Raw genomic sequence first — 16,823 nt, 5'->3', positions numbered from 1 at the left:
AGGCCTAGCCAAAGTCCAGACCTAGATTTGATCGATAAATCAACAAAAGGTGGTTCCACAAAGTATTGACTCATTAGTAAAATCCCATTAAAATACATTAAGGTTTGTGATTGCACCGTGATTTAATGCGAATATAAACTCAAGACGTAAATACTTTACACTAGACAGGATCCTTATCCTGTTATCGCTGTAATAAGTTTTCTTCTCCGTTTGTTCTCTCCTTGATGCTTTTGTTTATGCTTGTCAATTTTTCCTGTCCTCTCACCTTCCAGCTGGTCAAACACTCCTTCCTCAGCTTTGTTTTCCTTCCTGCTTCAGAAGAAACTTTGGGACAAAGGTTAGAACTGAAATATGATTCAGAACAAGCTACTGGTTTCCTTAAGTAGACACCTTCTCTATAATTATCCACACTGAATTGATTAAAACTACAATGAAGTAGATGATGTACTAATTCAAAAATCAGCCCTAGTGATGAATTTAATGTATTTAAAATATTCAAAATAAACCCTTAATACATTTTAAAACAGTTTCAAGTTTCAAATTATAATTTTGTATTAGAGCTCTGGAAAAAATAAGGAGACCACTGCACTGAAAACCTTCTGGTTATTCCACCTAATATTGATTTCTGAACTCTTCCTGAGTTAAAACATTAATATTGTTGTTTCTAAATGAATATGAACTTGTTTTCTTTGCATTATTTGTCTGAATAATTTGAAAAATGTGTTATGATAATTGTTGATTTAAACCACATGCCAAAGTGATCAAAATATTGACTCATGAATATTAGAAATTGCATAATTTACAACAGTTTCAAGACACAAGCACTGCATATAGTCTGCATATAGCTAATGCCTCCGCTGCCAGTCCATCCCACCATCATTCCCAAACAAAGATGCTTGGATTCTTCCTCCTGATGTGGACTCTCACCCTCAACCCAGTGGGAAGAGTTCACCTTGAACCGTGGCCCCTGACTTCGTTAAATTTAGTAAACTGATGTCTGTTTGTTGAGCATTAAATCTCAACACTTTACAATTTTCAAATAGTGCTATTTATTGCATCGTCTACAAAGACAGTCTAAAAAAGAAACCGGTTTGAGATCACAAACCCAGACGCAGTAAAAACAGCCTGAGGAGTCATAACGACTGATCTGCTGATGCGTCGCATTTGGCGCACCACCTTCCTCTCTTTCTAGCCTTCTGTCAACAAAGTACAAAATCTGTGGGAGCCTGGATCTGAGCACGGCCTCAGTCTGTTACTTATTTTGGCCCCAGACGAGGACTTAATGCCACGATATCTTTGTGAACTAGATCTTGATTCTGAGTATGCAGGAACTGACTGTTTACCCCTCATTTACCAAGAAATGAGCTCACTCAGGTCTCAGGGTGCAGATCATTACGCATCTTCTGCTTCACAGAGCTTCCGCAATTCTCTACTGGTTTTATATGCTTTGCTGCACATATTTAACATTTTTGAGGGTTCAAAATGTACTTGTTGCCTTTTTCATCCCACTGGTGGACCCGTGTTTTATTTTAGCTCAGGATTTTGAGACCAGAACTCAAGCATCTTCTCTTACAACTTTTACTTCCAGAAAAAGTAACATAATAAAAACAAATCGGATCTTACAAAAGCCACTATAAGAGAGCCATAGACTTTTGACTGAGGAGCTTTATGACTGACCAAAAATCTAGATAGCACCAAAATTAAATATTTTAAATATATGCTCCATGGTGTGCCTTAGGATGACATTATAAGTCTTGATATTTTAGAGAATGCTGCTAAAAGTCATGACAAACATAAATAACTGGTGCATATGCAGAAAAAAACTAACGTAAAAGATGTTAAAAATTAAAATGACTTTGTAACATCTCATAGAAGTTGGTACACATCAAATCTACAAAAACCTTGAGGTTTCCTGTTTTTTTAGGACGTCCATTCATACTTGATCCCTTTTTTCCTGCTTTTTTCCAATTGAAAAACTTTTTGGCCAAAATATGAAACAGTACACCACTGTGAGGTGGTAATTCAGTGATTATTTTGGGGAGCTTTCACAACACTGGGTAGATTTTATGGCTTTTACTATTTTGATTCTTTATAATATTCATGAGTGGTTTCACAAGTCAAGAAATTGAACCCCCCAGGTTCCTTTATCCCTTAAATGACTTTAAAACCTCAGCCTAGAAAGTTTTTTTTTTGTTCACAACTCATGAATCATTGACACTGATTCTGAACACATGTGATGATCTTACCAGGTTTTAAATATCTTGGATCTAGAGTTTGCTGTTGTGGTTCTGGCCCTGGGAATGTTATCCTGTTTTAACTGGGTGGTTTCCAGTACAAGCTTTGACACAGTGAAAGTTTAGTTAATACGCTAAAACCTAAGCAACAAGAGAACCCCAGATATTCAACTCTTCAACATCGAATTAATACTTAAACTTTTGTCATGTTACAACCACCTCTTAAATCTATTTTATTGGGATTTTAAGTAATAAACCATGAAAAGTAACACATAAATATGATATAGAAGAAAATAATAATACATGACTCTGAGAAAACTGACACTCACTTTTACTGTGAGCATACTGTCAATCACATTGGTGGCAGCATCATGCTGTGGGACGCTTTTCCTGTCCCAGCAGGAACAGAGAAGCAGGACAGAGATGACGGGAAGATTGATCGAGTCACATACAGGAAAGTCCTGGAAGAAACTGTGTTAGAGGCTTCAAAAGACTAGACATATATCTGCAGGTTTCAGCAAATTAAATTTAAGACTTTTTAATGCCACCTTGAGTAAAAGGCTGAAAAACTTTAAATATTTTAGAGGAGGGTTTCAAGATTCTGCTGTATTACAATCAGAAATGTTTGGCGTCAACCCCAATATTTTGAGAGCTAGTTTATAATGATGCTAAAACCAGTGAACTAACCAACAATAACATGGAACCCAACTTCACAATTACCTAGTTGGAAGTCAGAAAACCAGTGTGAGATTCTTCTGTTCATTCAAGCACCAAAGAAACATGTTCACTAACCACAGGTTATACGAATATTTATAGGTGTGTGTTAAAGATTGTATGAGAAATAAACTGTCCAAAAAGGTGCAAATAAACCATTTATTTATGTATGTATTATTTAAACAGGAGGCAGCCATATTGGATTTTCACTTTTGTGTTGGATTTAGACTTCAGGGAATCTCCTTGCGTATTTTCCAACCATCTCGGAAAGTCCAACATCAGAGTGAATACAAAATTAAGTCTTAGCTTTCATCCAAACAGGCAGTGGCAATGGATAAGAATATGTTTGTCTGAATGAAAAACTTAACAAACTGGAAAAGTACAAGTAGTACTGTATCACTGTTTCAGTATGTTTTTAGAAACAATTCTTTTTAGTAAGCCGGTTCTTGGAAATCTTAGTGTTTACAGAGCTGAAACTTCAGAATGACTGTATCAGATAATGTGTGATGTTAAAAGGAAAAATGCAACTAATGAAATATGAACCTTGGTTTACATGGAGTCTTTTTTTTAACATAAATATGACAGTCGGCATAAGATGTAAACATGAATCAACCCTTAAACTATCAGCGCCAGTAGGGAACAGAAGAGTCAGTCCAGATGCTGTTTAGCAAAAATATAAAGAAGTTGAAGTTTGGGAGTTGACTTCATTGATGACCTTCAATAAATTCATGATTCAAGATGCAGCATGGCAAGGCGTCAAGGTTTGTCACACAAACTTTGCCTCAATGCTATATTTATAGGGGGCCATCAAAGGCCAGGAGCTGAATCTGTCTAGGTCTCTGCTAGAGAAATGTCTGAAGGAGAGCATTCTGGAGGAGGTGTTGGGGGATTAGATGGTGGCTGCATGCTGAGCCTTCTCACCTGCAGGGGGCTCCACCTGTGTGTCGGTCGTTTCTTTATGCTCTTCCGCCTGGGCTTGCGGAGATGTCTCCTTTTCTCTTTGCTTACTGTGGGCTCAGTGAGGTCACTGAGCGTGTCTGAAGACTCGTCAATGTAGGCCAAGTTCTCTCCGAAGAAATTCAGCAGCTGACAGTCTAATGAGGAGGCAGCAGTGCCTTGAGGGGATGGAGGGGGCAGTTCAGGCGTGGGAGGAGGGGAGCAAGAGGGAAAACTTTGAGGTGGGGTTTGACCGCAGGCACTGTTAAGTTCAGATTCAGATTTTTGTGAAATGCTTTGGTCTTTTTCATGTTCTGTGGCTATTTGTAAGCCCCTCAAGTCCCCTTCCTCCACGCCGCTGAAGGGATGAGAGCCTAGGAAACTGTGGAGTACTGAGAATGTCAAAGACACCGATGAGCCATCTGACTGGGAGTCATACACAGACTCATAGAGGGAGCCCTCCTGCATGGCTGTACCTGTGGAGTCCAGCTCTGAGGTGGATCGGGCCACAGGGAGGGAGAACGAGCGGGTCAGAACCTGGTGAAAGGGCCTTCCTTGTCCCTGAACACCAACAGCAGCATCTGGTCTGCTCCCCAGAGCTGCTTTTGGGACTGCTGGGTCTCCAGCTGCGCTGCCCCGTGGCCGAGGCTTGGCCACCGGAGCCCTCTCTAGAGAGGACTGACCTTCCAGCTGGCACATGGAGCTGGAGAGGCCGGCCCAGCGGTTCGGCAAGTGTCCGTTCTCAGAGGTGCCTCGAACCCAGTGTCCCAGGGTGCCGTGGGCTCCCCGGCGGATGCGGCGTCGCTCACTGCGTTTCCAACGCCGGCGTTGAAGAAGGAAAGGGTCGTTGAATTCCAGAGGGTTTGGGATACGGAAGTCCATGTTCTGGGTCCAGTCCGTGGCGTGGGCCCTTAACTCCTCCATCTGAAAGCAACAGAAGGAAACAATGGCAAGGGGGAAATGATGCTTCATGTCTCTCTTTATTCAGTTTCCTGACCTTAATAGCTCTCACCTCAGCGCGCGTCTTCTTGGACAGAACCCTCAGCCAGTTGCCTATCATGGTGAGGATGGAGGCAAAGTAGGCCAGGCCAAACACTATCCACAACAACACAAGAGGCTTGAAGATCGTCCCACCTTCATAACCTCCACCTGAAGAAAAATGCTGGACTTAGGAAGGTCTTATATTTACCTGGTTAACTGCAGTCAATAAAAAAAAGACAAAAAAAGTATACCAACAAAGATTACCCATCATGTCATGGGTTCTTGTCATTTTCCAAATTTGTCTCCATTTTTATCCCACTACTAGTTCAGCAGCTCTTAAAATATATATGAAAATACACATAATGACTAGGAGTAGTATTTTGGGAGCAAAGCACTCCCAAATGAGCAAACTTGCAAGATCTCCAACTCAAAACCCTCAAAACTTTCCATTAAACGTGAGAACATCACCTTTTCGCAATGACATCAGAAACACACTTCACATGTATGTTCTAGCAAGCTGATGAAACTCCTGATGACATTTCTTTTCCACAGTAAGGTTGAAACTGATGTTAGAGGCACAGAAACCTCCTATATATATAAGCAGACTATAGATTTTATGAAAACCTCTCCACACAGATGTCAAATCTACAGCTTTATTGTTGTGGTAAGATAGAAAGCAGTAGTGGAAACCTATCTTGGAGATTACTGAGAGCACAATTTGGTTAGAAGTGACTTCACACTTACTAAGATTTTCCAGATTTTATGTATTAAAGTCATGGTTCAAAGTCTAAGCAGGTTTAGGAGACTGTGGGGTGGTGTTAATCTGGCGAGATGGGGCTCAAATCAGCATTGTTCCGTATGTTTGAAATAAATATTAGCCTGGAAAGATCAGTAAAGATCCTGGATGAGTAGATCCTCACTCCTCCAGACAATCCCAGGTGCTTAAGCAAGAGACCCCTGAACTTTTCTTGTTTCTAAAACACATTTCACCTCTCATCCCAAAGCCTACTATTCTCTGTTCAGCACAATGTTTCTGTCATTGTTGTTTTACCACTTAAGCACAAATCTTTACCAACAAAGAGCGTGTTCGTTTTAGAAGCTCCTTCTTGCCTCTTTGGTGATTGATGGTCTGATAGCAATGTTTACCGTCAGCAACAAAGATCTGAGATGTTATTTTGAGTTAACAAGAGCCATTTCATGCCCTGCCTTCCACTGAAGATCTGAAACATAAAACATTATGTGGCAACCACAAGAAATATCCACCATTTCTTTTTGTTCTGAAGTGCGGCTGAGACAGCACACATGACTTCAGAAGGTTGGTAGTTCTTATATAACCTTGAAAAGGAAACGGCGCTCAGAGGAATTGCATGGTGCAACTGCAATTAGGAAAGTATTGTCAAGCATCATAAATGTGGCCAATTAGGGTTCAAGACATGTTAGCAGTATATTCTTTAATTTTCACACACAGCAAATGTTTGTCGCAGGCTTAACATTTCCAGATTCTGGTTCGGTTCACCTTTGAACTTACTTTTTGCAACGAAAAAAGCAGGCATCACCATAGCAATCTGTTGTTACGAAGAGGCTTTGGTGGTGTGAGTAATAGTCATATTTTATGACACATATTATAACCATGGGCAGGCAGATCTGCAGCCATTGCAATCCAAAGAACCCTTTTCACCAGTTTAATGAAATAAAACTCATTTAATGCCACAACTTATGTGTGCCCTTTTGGAAAATAGATAAATTACTATAAAAGTTTTGTTGTCATTTTTGAAGAACCTCTGTTTTTTTCCATTTTTATGTTTTAAAATAAAGAAAAACATAAAACTCTGTGTTTCCAATCTAAAGACAAGAAAAAATAAGTCAACAAAATTATCTTCTGTTGTGGAAATTTAATTCAATTATTCCATGACAAAAGAGGAATTAATATCAAAAATTCTATACAAAACAAACATATTTAAAAAAATTAGTTGCAGGCGTCTCAGGTTGCAGAAACCTGCCTCCAGCGATGTATAATTTTTCTGTATAATTTTAATGTTTAGTTTAGTCTCATATCATCACCCTTCCTCTCTGCTCCACAGACAATTTTGAATCACCATAGCAACCTGACCCAGCGGGTTACTGTGGTTACTTAGCAGGTTCTTCTAGCATTTCACATATAGCAACATGGATATAAAACCTGGAAGCTTTCAGTAATTAAATAACCTTTTTACCGATTTGTGCGCTGCAGTGCCATTACTCACAATTTATCAAAAAATGTACTTTTTCTTTTTTGCAACCTGGTGCTTGTGATTTTTTGAGTGAGTCTTGACTACAGTGGCCAGAAAGTAACACAAGTCGCTTGTCGGCACCTGGTACGAAGTCTCCAAATCCAACAGTGGTAAGGGTGATGACCACGAAATACAGCGACTCCAGAAACGACCACCTCTCCACTTTCTGAAACACGACCGTCGGGACAGCGAGGAAAATCAAGCAGCCAATAAGGATGGAGAGAACTGCTGACATCACACGCACAGTTGTGGACCTGATTTTACGTTTCTGCAAGAGAGACAGCAACAGCAGATTTAAACATAGTTTAGACTTAGAGGTGTCTAAGGAGACTTGTGGTGTTGGTTTAATAAGCAGCGTATGTCCAGTTATACTTCAGCTAAAATGTTGAAATACAGAAATGCATCTTGTTCTATTAAATCTTTGCATCCTTTTTCTAGCAGATGGGATTCAGGAGGCGGAGTAAGCCACTCAGTCCTCCCACATGCCTCTTCTTTTCATGGGTGAGTTGTGTTTAAAATGAGTCTGTAAACCACCATGGACACCCATTTCTAACAATAACCCTCGAGGCATTGCATTCAAATGTGAGAATGCATAAAATTGCTCACTGGAAAACTCACGCAACAGAAAGCTGACATGGAACCATATAAAGTTTGAATTTAGATTCACATTTGCCTCATCTGCTGCTTAAAGATGGTATAAAATGATCTACAGCACAATAGGGGCTTACAGGGCTTATAACACAAACTTACAAAAGTTGTAAAGCACTCTCTTATCAATAATTAAAAAACAGATTTTTGAGTTTGTGCATAATTCTTCTCAAAAAAGATCTGCTGGTCCAGATTAAACTGTTCCAAAGCATGGCAACCCTGTGACTGAGCAGTGCTGTTAATAGCTCTTAACTGCATTTTAGCTGATGACTGTCCGGATGTTGTTTTCTCCTCAAAGTAAGGCTAAAACTGAAGGTAGAGGTGCAGAAACCTCCCAGGGTAAACAAAAAAACCTTAGATTAGGACAGACCATTCTCACCAAAAACAGGTTCTCAATCTTGGCCACAGCTCTCCGCAGCACCGTGCCCATGTGATCACCCACTCCAGCAAGCAGGATGCCAAACATGGGGATACCGACCAGGGCGTAACACACACAGAACAGCTGTCCAAGCCACGTCCGAGGGGACAGATTCCCAAAGCCTGGTAGATACACAACAAAACATCACACTCTGAATCGATATTGCAAATATTTGAGAGAGATCATTAGTTAAGACAATCAGATAGATGTATTTTGTTGCTCTTTACCTATGGTGGTGATGATGGTACCACAGAAGAAGAAAGCGGAGCCCATGTCCCAGCGGCTGGTCAGGTTGGCAGGTAGGTTCCTTATGTCCAGGCCTGCCTCGACAGCAGATACCAGTTCCTGCAAAGCAACATGTAGTTCACGTGTAAATGACCAGTTCTTGCGAAAATATACTCATTGTAGCTTTATTTGTAATTTTCCTCCTTCCACATTCAAATTTACTGAACCACAGTGAAATGAACTCAAATAAAAGCAATAAATTAAAATGTGAAATATTTAACAGCAGATGGGGAAATCTTTGTTGTTTTGCTTGTAAACATACTAATAAAAATGTGAAATAAAAATTATTATAAGTGTAATATGATCCTGTACAAAAATATCAATATTTTTGCAATTTTGTTTTACTACAGATCGACAAAATGTATCTGGTATGATCAGCAGAAATGGAATCTATTTAATTTAATTTATTGTGACATGTTTCACCAGATAATTATAATTTTTCTGAAGTAGGAGGCGATCAACATGCAACATATTGACGAGGAAATATTTCCCTTTCTGGCTTGTTCTCCAAATCTTACAGATTGTGAGGACATCTCTTGTAGTCGATCCCACAAAGTTTCTCTCAGATTTAGATTTGGCATCTGTTCAGGCCCTTTGATAACATCATTTTCTCTTTGACTGAAAGTGAAATTAAAAAAAGAAAACATAGGTTCTTGTACAAAATTCACTGGTATTAGGAAGTGTTCATAGTTTCGTTTATTTTGACAAAGACCTTTGTTCCATTTAAAGAAAAGTAAGCCCAGAGTGTGCCAAAATTGCATGTTGGCATTCGAAACAAAAACTTTAGTTTAAATTAATCAAACTCTGATGTTTTCTACCAGAAGGTTTTGTGATTATAGCCAGAATGACCAGATTTTATAATATATATTTATACAGTTTGAGCCTTTTAACTCCTCTAAAAACCATGGCTTTAACTAAAAGAGGCAGAGGTGAAGACAATCTTACACGAAGAGTTGAACTGTATTTAAGGTTAATTATGTTCAATGTAATGTATTAGATATTAGATAGAAATTGAAACTCAGTGTAAAGGTGCACAAAATAAAATATTTCAGCTCTACTGAACAGGATTCGTGTCACATAACAAAAGGTAGGAAAATATTTTCGATGATGTCTTCTTGAAGATTTCTTGACATCACAAAATTCTGGGATTTTTAGCAGGTGCGTTTTTATTTTTGTCGCTGTAAACTGTTCCTGTCTGCTTTTCTGTTTGCAGTGTCCTCGTCTCTCTTCCCGTTTTTTTAGAAAAATGCCAGAGTAGATCACAGGGCGCCGCTCAGAGAAAAGATTGCAGGTGGTTGTTGTAACTCAAATTAATAGAGTCGTATTTTTTGACAGGCATCATAAAGCAACGGTGTTTTTCCCCGTGCAAGCGAGCCCAAATAGTTTCTGCACGATGAATGCTCATATCACCGTTGCCTTCCTTCTCTGTGAAGCTTGAATTTCCATCATTCTTCATTCAAATCTTTTTGTTCAGTTCTGATGAGATGCCATGTAATTAACATAGAGCGGCAGCGGACAGCTGAAAATGCCAGAGAATGGTTTTCAAGAGTGTTTCCAAATATTGTAAAGTCTCTTATTCTTTGACGAAAACAATGCAAGACACTTTCCAATCTTCTAAGGATTAAATATCTAATGTCCATAAAAACTAAAACCTTGAAGATCCTAATTATTGCAGTAATCAGTAGGGCTTGTTTTGCAGAACAACCAAGAGCTCCTGTGTAGATCTAAATATTTATTGAAATATGTCAATAAAATGAGTAAAGGACAACAGTGACCTTTACATAGTACAGACATACTACATAAGTGAGATTTATTTGGTGAAAGTTATGCTGTACTGTTTTGAAAGAATGTGATGAAAAACTTTTAGGCTGCAGGCAAACACCGTCTGCTTTAATTTAGATAAGATTCAAAGAGAAAAACATGTGAGAATGATTCATAACATGTGTGCGCAGACATGTGATGAGGTGGTCATTATGTTATCTAAAGGACATTAAATGTAGCCACAGTTATACAACATTTATTGATGATTTACGTTCTGTTACGTTGCTTTTGACAGTTGGTGATTTTCTGTTTTATATATATATATATATATGCATATATGTATATATGTACAATGTATTTTATTTTTTATATGAATAACTTTTGATGTTTTTCCACAATTTTTCATGTTACAACCACAAACTAAATTGTATTTCATTTGGGATTTTATATATATATATATATATATGTTTTGGAGGGAAAATAATAAGACATTAAGAAATTTGGGGCGGATTGGACCCAGGTCCTTAGGTGCAAAACCACCTTTAAATGTGTGACCCTCTTATGTTTGATTTAGCTCCAAATTGAGCAGCCGTCTGATTAGAACTGGTGCCGGCTGTCTCTGCGTCCTTCAGCAGGGCCTCCTTCAACACACTCAGAAACATACTGATTAGTATTTATATAGGTTATTATTTTAAGTCTACCAATATATATATATTTGATTTGCGCCATAAATTAGTGCAGGTAAACAACAGGAAACTCAGGAGAAATATTTTCTTCATGTGTCTGACGATACCTTCACAAGCTCTTGTAAATTAACCTCAGTGACGCAGGAGTTGTTACTGAGGAAGTCCTGCTTGGCCTTGAGCAGATTCACATGTGCCTTGCTCTCCTTTGGCGTCTCCAGGGTGACAAAAACGAGCGCTCCCATGCCCAGGTACAGCATGACCCCCGTCAGCAAGGTGGTGAGGGTGGTGCATCGCATTTTTCTCCTGCTCGTCACCCCTACCCCTCCAGGGTTTGAGGGATGGTCCGGGGTCTCAGTCAGGATGCACCAGGATGCAGCTGGCCATAAACAGGAAGTTCCTTTAGACAAGCGCTGAATGCATGAGTGCAGATATATACAAACAAGGTGGACAAGTGTTCTGGGAAGAAACAAAAACTCTTCTTATATCTGTGAGTCAAACTATAATCAGACAAGGTCAAATGGGTAAATTTGTAGCTATTGCATTAAATAGCTCCCAATTTTTGCCCCTAATTTTATTTGTAATTTATAATTTTATTTAAAAATAAATCACATTTTTGAAGCTCTTTTTTAAGCTTTTTTCCATTTTGTATGAAAGGAAGATTATGACTTTTCTGTCTACTTCTTAACGTCAACCGAAGTTTTATGAAAGTTTTAAGAAAGTCATTGACGGTGGAGAACAATTTCTTCCTATTTTGGGAAAACAAGCAATGCTTTAAAGAAGACAATAGGTTTCCATAAACGTTATTACTACATAAATGGTGTTAGACACCAAGGCTCTAGTGTTTATTGCTGAAAACATGTGAGATTGTAGCACATCTTGGGCTGTTTTCAGCTTGTATCCTCATAGGCTCAATTTAGAAGAGAGATAATGTACCGTGGTGTAAAACGAATATCTTAATGATCCCTTTATTGCTTCTCTCATAGTACAAGTACAGCACTGTGCTGAAGTTTTAAACAGATTCTATTTTCTCTACATTTTTCTCCAAGAAGTCAGCTTTTCTTGGTAATCTTTGTGAAATAATCTCAGTCAGTGACTTCTTAAATTTTACTTAATTTTCTGTCCTTTCCTTTAACTGACCACGAAGGCATGTTGGACAGAGTCCTTAGAATTTAAAAAGTGGAAGAACAAAAGTGACAGAAACCCTATCCTCTATGCTGTATTCACTCAGGTTAACTTTAAAATAGAAGTTTCTTTGACTATCTGAAACCATAAAATGCCAAAAAGGAAATAAATCAGAAAGAGAAAAATTATATTTTCCAACGTTCAAGAATTTTATGTTACCAGAAATGGATAGAGTAGCAACAAATTGTACTCAACTAAGAGAAAAAAAGTATTTGCTAAAAAGGCAATTCAAATACTGAGTAACATCAATCATTAAGTTTAAAAATTACATCAGACAGACCAAATTATAAAGTTATGTGGAACAAAAGTTAAAATAATTCAAATATAACATTAATTAATGTTTCTAACATTAATTAAAAATGTTTTCCAAATCATTTTCTTTCAATAGAAAACTAATGAAACTTGAACAAAAACTGCAGATGTGTCTGGTGATATTTTGGTTAAAACAAGCTTGTTTTTCATTTAGTGAAGTTACTCACAGTGGGTAGAGAACCCAGACATTTTACTCAAATAAAAGCACTGATATTTCATTAAAAAATTACTCAAGTAAAAAAATACAGTATAGTAAGTATTTTGTTCAAAAAGCTACTCAAATAAAAGTGACTGGGTAAATGTAATTAGTTACTTCCAAACTTTGCCTCTACATAATAAGAAAACTTGATAACAAAACAGGAAAGTGAGTCTGTACCTTAATGTACCGATGGCAGGCTCATCCCATGTTAAACCTTCAGAGATCATTTGGAGAAAAATAATCTTTTCCTGGTTGTACCTTCAGCGCTCAGAAGAGAAGTGTGGCTCCATCTCTGCTCCATTTAAGCCATTTAAACACTTGTGGACACACAAAGGTACGCGTCAGTACACAAACACTTTCCAGCTTCTCTTAAAGCTCTTCCATTGAACACTATTGGAGGGAATTTATCACAAAAACTGGTGCAAAAGTGACAAAATGCAGGCCACCCTGCCAGCGGCCTCTAAGATGATTAGACTCTGCCAAGCTTCCAGAGAAACATCACACAGCATTAATCAAAAACCAGGTTTATCTCTTATCTTCACTTGGCTCCTCGTGCTTTTCTTTGAGCCGTGTTTACCTCAGAGACATGCGCTCAGACAAACAGGGCTGGGATTTAGGAGCTGCTCGGCCCAGGTAGAGTGGACCCGGTCACCGCCATGTGGACTCTGACAGTGTACTGAGATTTTCCAGAGCCAGGCCAACTGTTAGCATTCTGCTCTAATGGACTGCTGTCTTTGTTTTGCATGGGGATTCCTGCTAACCAGCCCTGACAGATGTTTTTGGTTATATCACTGTCCAAACCTTCGCTGGCACATTTTGATATTGTGCTGAGCTATTAGGTTGGAGAAAGGAGGTCGACAAACTGAGAACTAATCTTGAGATAAACATCAGTGCAGGTGGGGTAATAAATCAGGAGCTTAGCTGTTTGGAAAGAAACATGAAGGCAGGGCCAGTTATAAACGAGGTATTCTTAGGTTTACATTTACGACGGGACAAATCTTACCAAACTGTGTTGGACTGCAGAAAGATAAGCTCAGTTTGTGCCACTCCACATCTAAAGTCCCTCAGAATCACTGCACTGCTGAAACTCAAAATCTTGAAATAAGACAAAACTAACTTACAAGTAACTTTTCAGCAATATATCGGAGATTGGTTTAAGTAAATAATTCCTTAGTATTGATTAAAAGGTACTACTTCCACTGGCAGATGGGACATTTTCCCATGTTACAAATAAAATAATCTGCCTTGTACTTTTTCCATCACTATTAAGGAATTATTGGCTTAAAACAAGCTTCTATATATTGCTGAAAAGTTACTTGTGAGTTAGTTTTGTCTTATTTCAAGGGCACAAAGATATTTGTACTAGAAACAAGACCAATACTTTGTAAGTTTGTGTTTTTGCCGTGTATACATAGTGTATTGATACTTGTACAACATTTCCACATTTTGCCACTGTGCCTCCACAAACCTTGAGGATTACATGAGCTAGAGCAGCGAGGTAATGGGCAAACATGTAAACAGAAAGTAAACTAGAGTGCATGATTGTCTCTGAACATCAATTTTCAGGTCTTGCAACAGATTCCCAATTGGATTTATGTATGGCCTTTGACTATGCCATTTTTGCACATGAAAACACTTTAATCTAAACCCTTCCAGTGTTGCTTTGGCTGTAAATTCAGGATTGTTTATCCTGCTGGAAGGTGAACCTCCTTTCTATTCTTTCAGCCTCTAACAGGTTTTCTTCCAGGATGACTCTGTTTTTAACTCCGTCCATCTTCCCATCATCTCTGACCAGATTCCCTGTTACAGCTGAACTAAAACATCCCCACAGCATGATGCTGCAGTGCTGGGTTTCCCTCCAGACATAGACCAAACATTTACTTTTATCTTAATCTGACCAGAATATACATAACTTTAAGTAAGACCATTGTTTCAACAATTACTAAAAAGAAATAGATTTGAAGGTTGCATGACTAATAGTTGCAACCCGATTCTCCCACCCGAGCTGTGTATCTCTACAGCTCCTCCAGAGTTATCAATCTGGTTACTTTCATGACTCATTGATGCTACCTTTTGAGAAAATATACTGAACAGGGTATATACAGAGTAAAGGGGGCTGACACATATAAGCACCTCAAGATTTTTATTTGTAAAATAAAATTTCCTTCCACTTCACAGGGATGTGAAGTTTTGTGTTTGTCTATCACATGAAATCCCAATAAGGTATTGGGACATTGACGTTTGTGGATGTAATGGGACAATATGTGGAAATGTTAGTGGGTATGAATACTTTTGCAAGGCTCTGCATAAGGATGATTGTGGGAAGATGCTCCTTTTTTTATTAGCCATGTACAATGTAAAGGGGAAAAGTAGAAATCACCACAAATAAACTTTATTCCCAAAGGTTTTCAAGAATTTAAGACTTTAATAAACATGATTTTTCTAAGAAAAGATCAATTTTGTCTTAGAAGACTTTCTGTTTACCATAGTCATTTAAAATGACTTTAAGCCATTAAAATAAATATTTAGATAAAGCACTATAAATCCCCACGTTACCATATTAGGGAGTTTTGTGCAGTTTAATAATATCTCATGAGATTTCAGGTCTCAGGGGGAGTTAAGACCTCTGCAGGAAAAACATTTTGAATGATAATACAAAACGGAAACAGATGGTATTTACAGTACTACGTAAATGCAAAAAACAAGAAGAAACTGCTATAACCAAAAGCAAAGAAACCCAAACTAAAAGTTGCTGCCTTGAAAGGATTTTAGTGGCACGGCTGTTGTACAAACTTCAGACAAACCCTCAAAGACCGAGATGACCGACTGTGGGAGAAAATGTTGTCTCTTATGCAAGAATTTACCACTAAGGTCAAAAATAAAGGCCCTTCAGACATAATCTGGCCTGAAAGTATTCAACAGAGAGCTAACCCTGACGTCAGGAGGAGATCACAGGTTGGAGTTCTGGTTTCATGCTCTGGGAACAAAATAATGACAGAATGTTTTTGGGGCTGCGACAGACTGGCGACCTGTCCGGGGTGTACCCCGCCTCTCGCCCGGAATGTAGCTGGAGATAGGCACCAGCAACCCTCCCGACCCCATTAGGGACAAGGGTGAACGGAAAATGGATGGATGGATGGATGTTTTTGGGGTGCAGTAAAAACAGAGAAGATACTCAGACTGACAAATAAACATGTGGATAAATCTGTAAAAAACAAGCCTGGGTCTGTCGGTTGTGTTAACGCTGCAAAAACACAAAAATCTTAAGTGTTTTTGTCTAGTTTCTAGTATGTTTTGTGTTAAAACAAGACAAATCATACAAGTTACTTTTCAGCAAGATGTAGAAAACTGTTCTAAGCCAATAATTCTTGACTATTAATAAACACTACTGCTTCCACCGGCAGATTTTTTCATTTAAACATGGGGAAAATGTCTAATTTTACATTTTTTTAACTTGTTTTGAGAAGAGCATTTTTTGCAGTGAAGTTACTTTGCTTAGAGAACCTATGCTTGATCAGCACATTAATAAACTGTTTTTATACATTCTGACAAAATTTGTAGAAGAGGTCTCAGAACAGAAGACATGATAGAAACAAACACTTGTCCTTATCAAAACAGAAAAAAACAAAAACTCTAAAAGACAATTCTTACCTTGAGTTTTGGCAAACGCTGGTATCCAACTGTACTTTATGCACAAACTCTTCTTCTCCCACCATTCAGGAGTGAGCGATGAGTTCAGTGTGTGTGTTGTGCGGATGCATGGGTGCATGTGTGTGTCTTCTCCTTGGAAGGTGTTTCCCCCGTTCTCGTGACCCCGCATCACTCGGGCAGAGGGGAGCAGATCATATGAGGGTAGGAGGAGATGAAGGAAAAGATGAGGCGGAGTGCATGAGAAGGCTATTACAGCGCTCGGGGTGTGTGTCTGTGTGTGTGTATGTGTGTGAATGTTTGATGGAATGGCGTCACAGCAAAAGGAAGAGCAGAGGGCCTGGAGTTTCCTGAGCTGGACATCAGGGTGTGTGTGCGTGTGTGTGTGGCTCTCTCTAAATCCATCGCTTGTCTGGGTTCTGTCGCTTCGGGAAGTAAGAGACATTTGTTTCTTCAAAACCAGAAATAAGGTCCACAGTTTTTGAAGAACTTGAGGAAAATGTGCATTGTGAAACAAAGCAGGCTGAAAAAGCTCTCCAACAACTTCTA

The 16,823-nt window shown here is 38.6% G+C and overlaps 1 protein-coding gene across 8 annotated transcripts; it reads right to left on the bottom strand.

The window, feature by feature from the left end:
- Window positions 1–2,979: 2,979 nt before the first annotated feature.
- On the bottom strand, window positions 2,980–16,543 carry kcnk4a (potassium channel, subfamily K, member 4a). Of its 8 annotated transcripts, none has more exons than XM_028008459.1 (9): window positions 16,278–16,543; window positions 13,630–13,707; window positions 12,804–12,943; window positions 11,041–11,309; window positions 8,429–8,546; window positions 8,163–8,323; window positions 7,217–7,403; window positions 4,882–5,033; window positions 2,980–4,808 (listed from the first exon to the last, which is right to left on the bottom strand). In XM_028008459.1, the coding sequence occupies exons 4-9, from the start codon at window positions 11,227–11,229 to the stop codon at window positions 3,780–3,782; spliced, it is 1,836 nt and encodes a 611-aa protein (XP_027864260.1). In that variant the 5' UTR covers window positions 11,230–11,309; window positions 12,804–12,943; window positions 13,630–13,707; window positions 16,278–16,543; the 3' UTR covers window positions 2,980–3,779. The 8 variants fall into 8 exon arrangements, with proteins under 8 accessions (XP_027864260.1, XP_027864261.1, XP_027864258.1 ...); XM_028008460.1 differs by having other exon boundaries at window positions 13,630–13,704; XM_028008457.1 differs by having other exon boundaries at window positions 12,804–13,707.
- Between the last annotated feature and the right edge of the window lie 280 nt (window positions 16,544–16,823).

Source organism: Xiphophorus couchianus, chromosome 23 (genome assembly GCF_001444195.1).
Source record: "Xiphophorus couchianus chromosome 23, X_couchianus-1.0, whole genome shotgun sequence".
NCBI lineage: Eukaryota > Metazoa > Chordata > Actinopteri > Cyprinodontiformes > Poeciliidae > Xiphophorus > Xiphophorus couchianus.
This window is presented reverse-complemented; position numbering and strand designations above follow the sequence as displayed.

What these genes read in the sequence shown, in the direction of transcription:
- kcnk4a (XM_028008454.1), bottom strand. Translation starts at nt 9,247, where the DNA reads ATGCAATTTTGGCACACTCTGGGCTTACTTTTCTTTAAATGGAACAAA. An exon ending in AAGAGATGTCCTCACAATCT is followed by an intron (nt 8,547 to 9,004) that starts GTAAGATTTGGA and finishes GTTGCTTTGCAG; the next exon opens with GAACTGGTATCTGCTGTCGA. An exon ending in CTGAGGTGAGAGCTATTAAG is followed by an intron (nt 4,809 to 4,881) that starts GTCAGGAAACTG and finishes TGTTGCTTTCAG; the next exon opens with ATGGAGGAGTTAAGGGCCCA.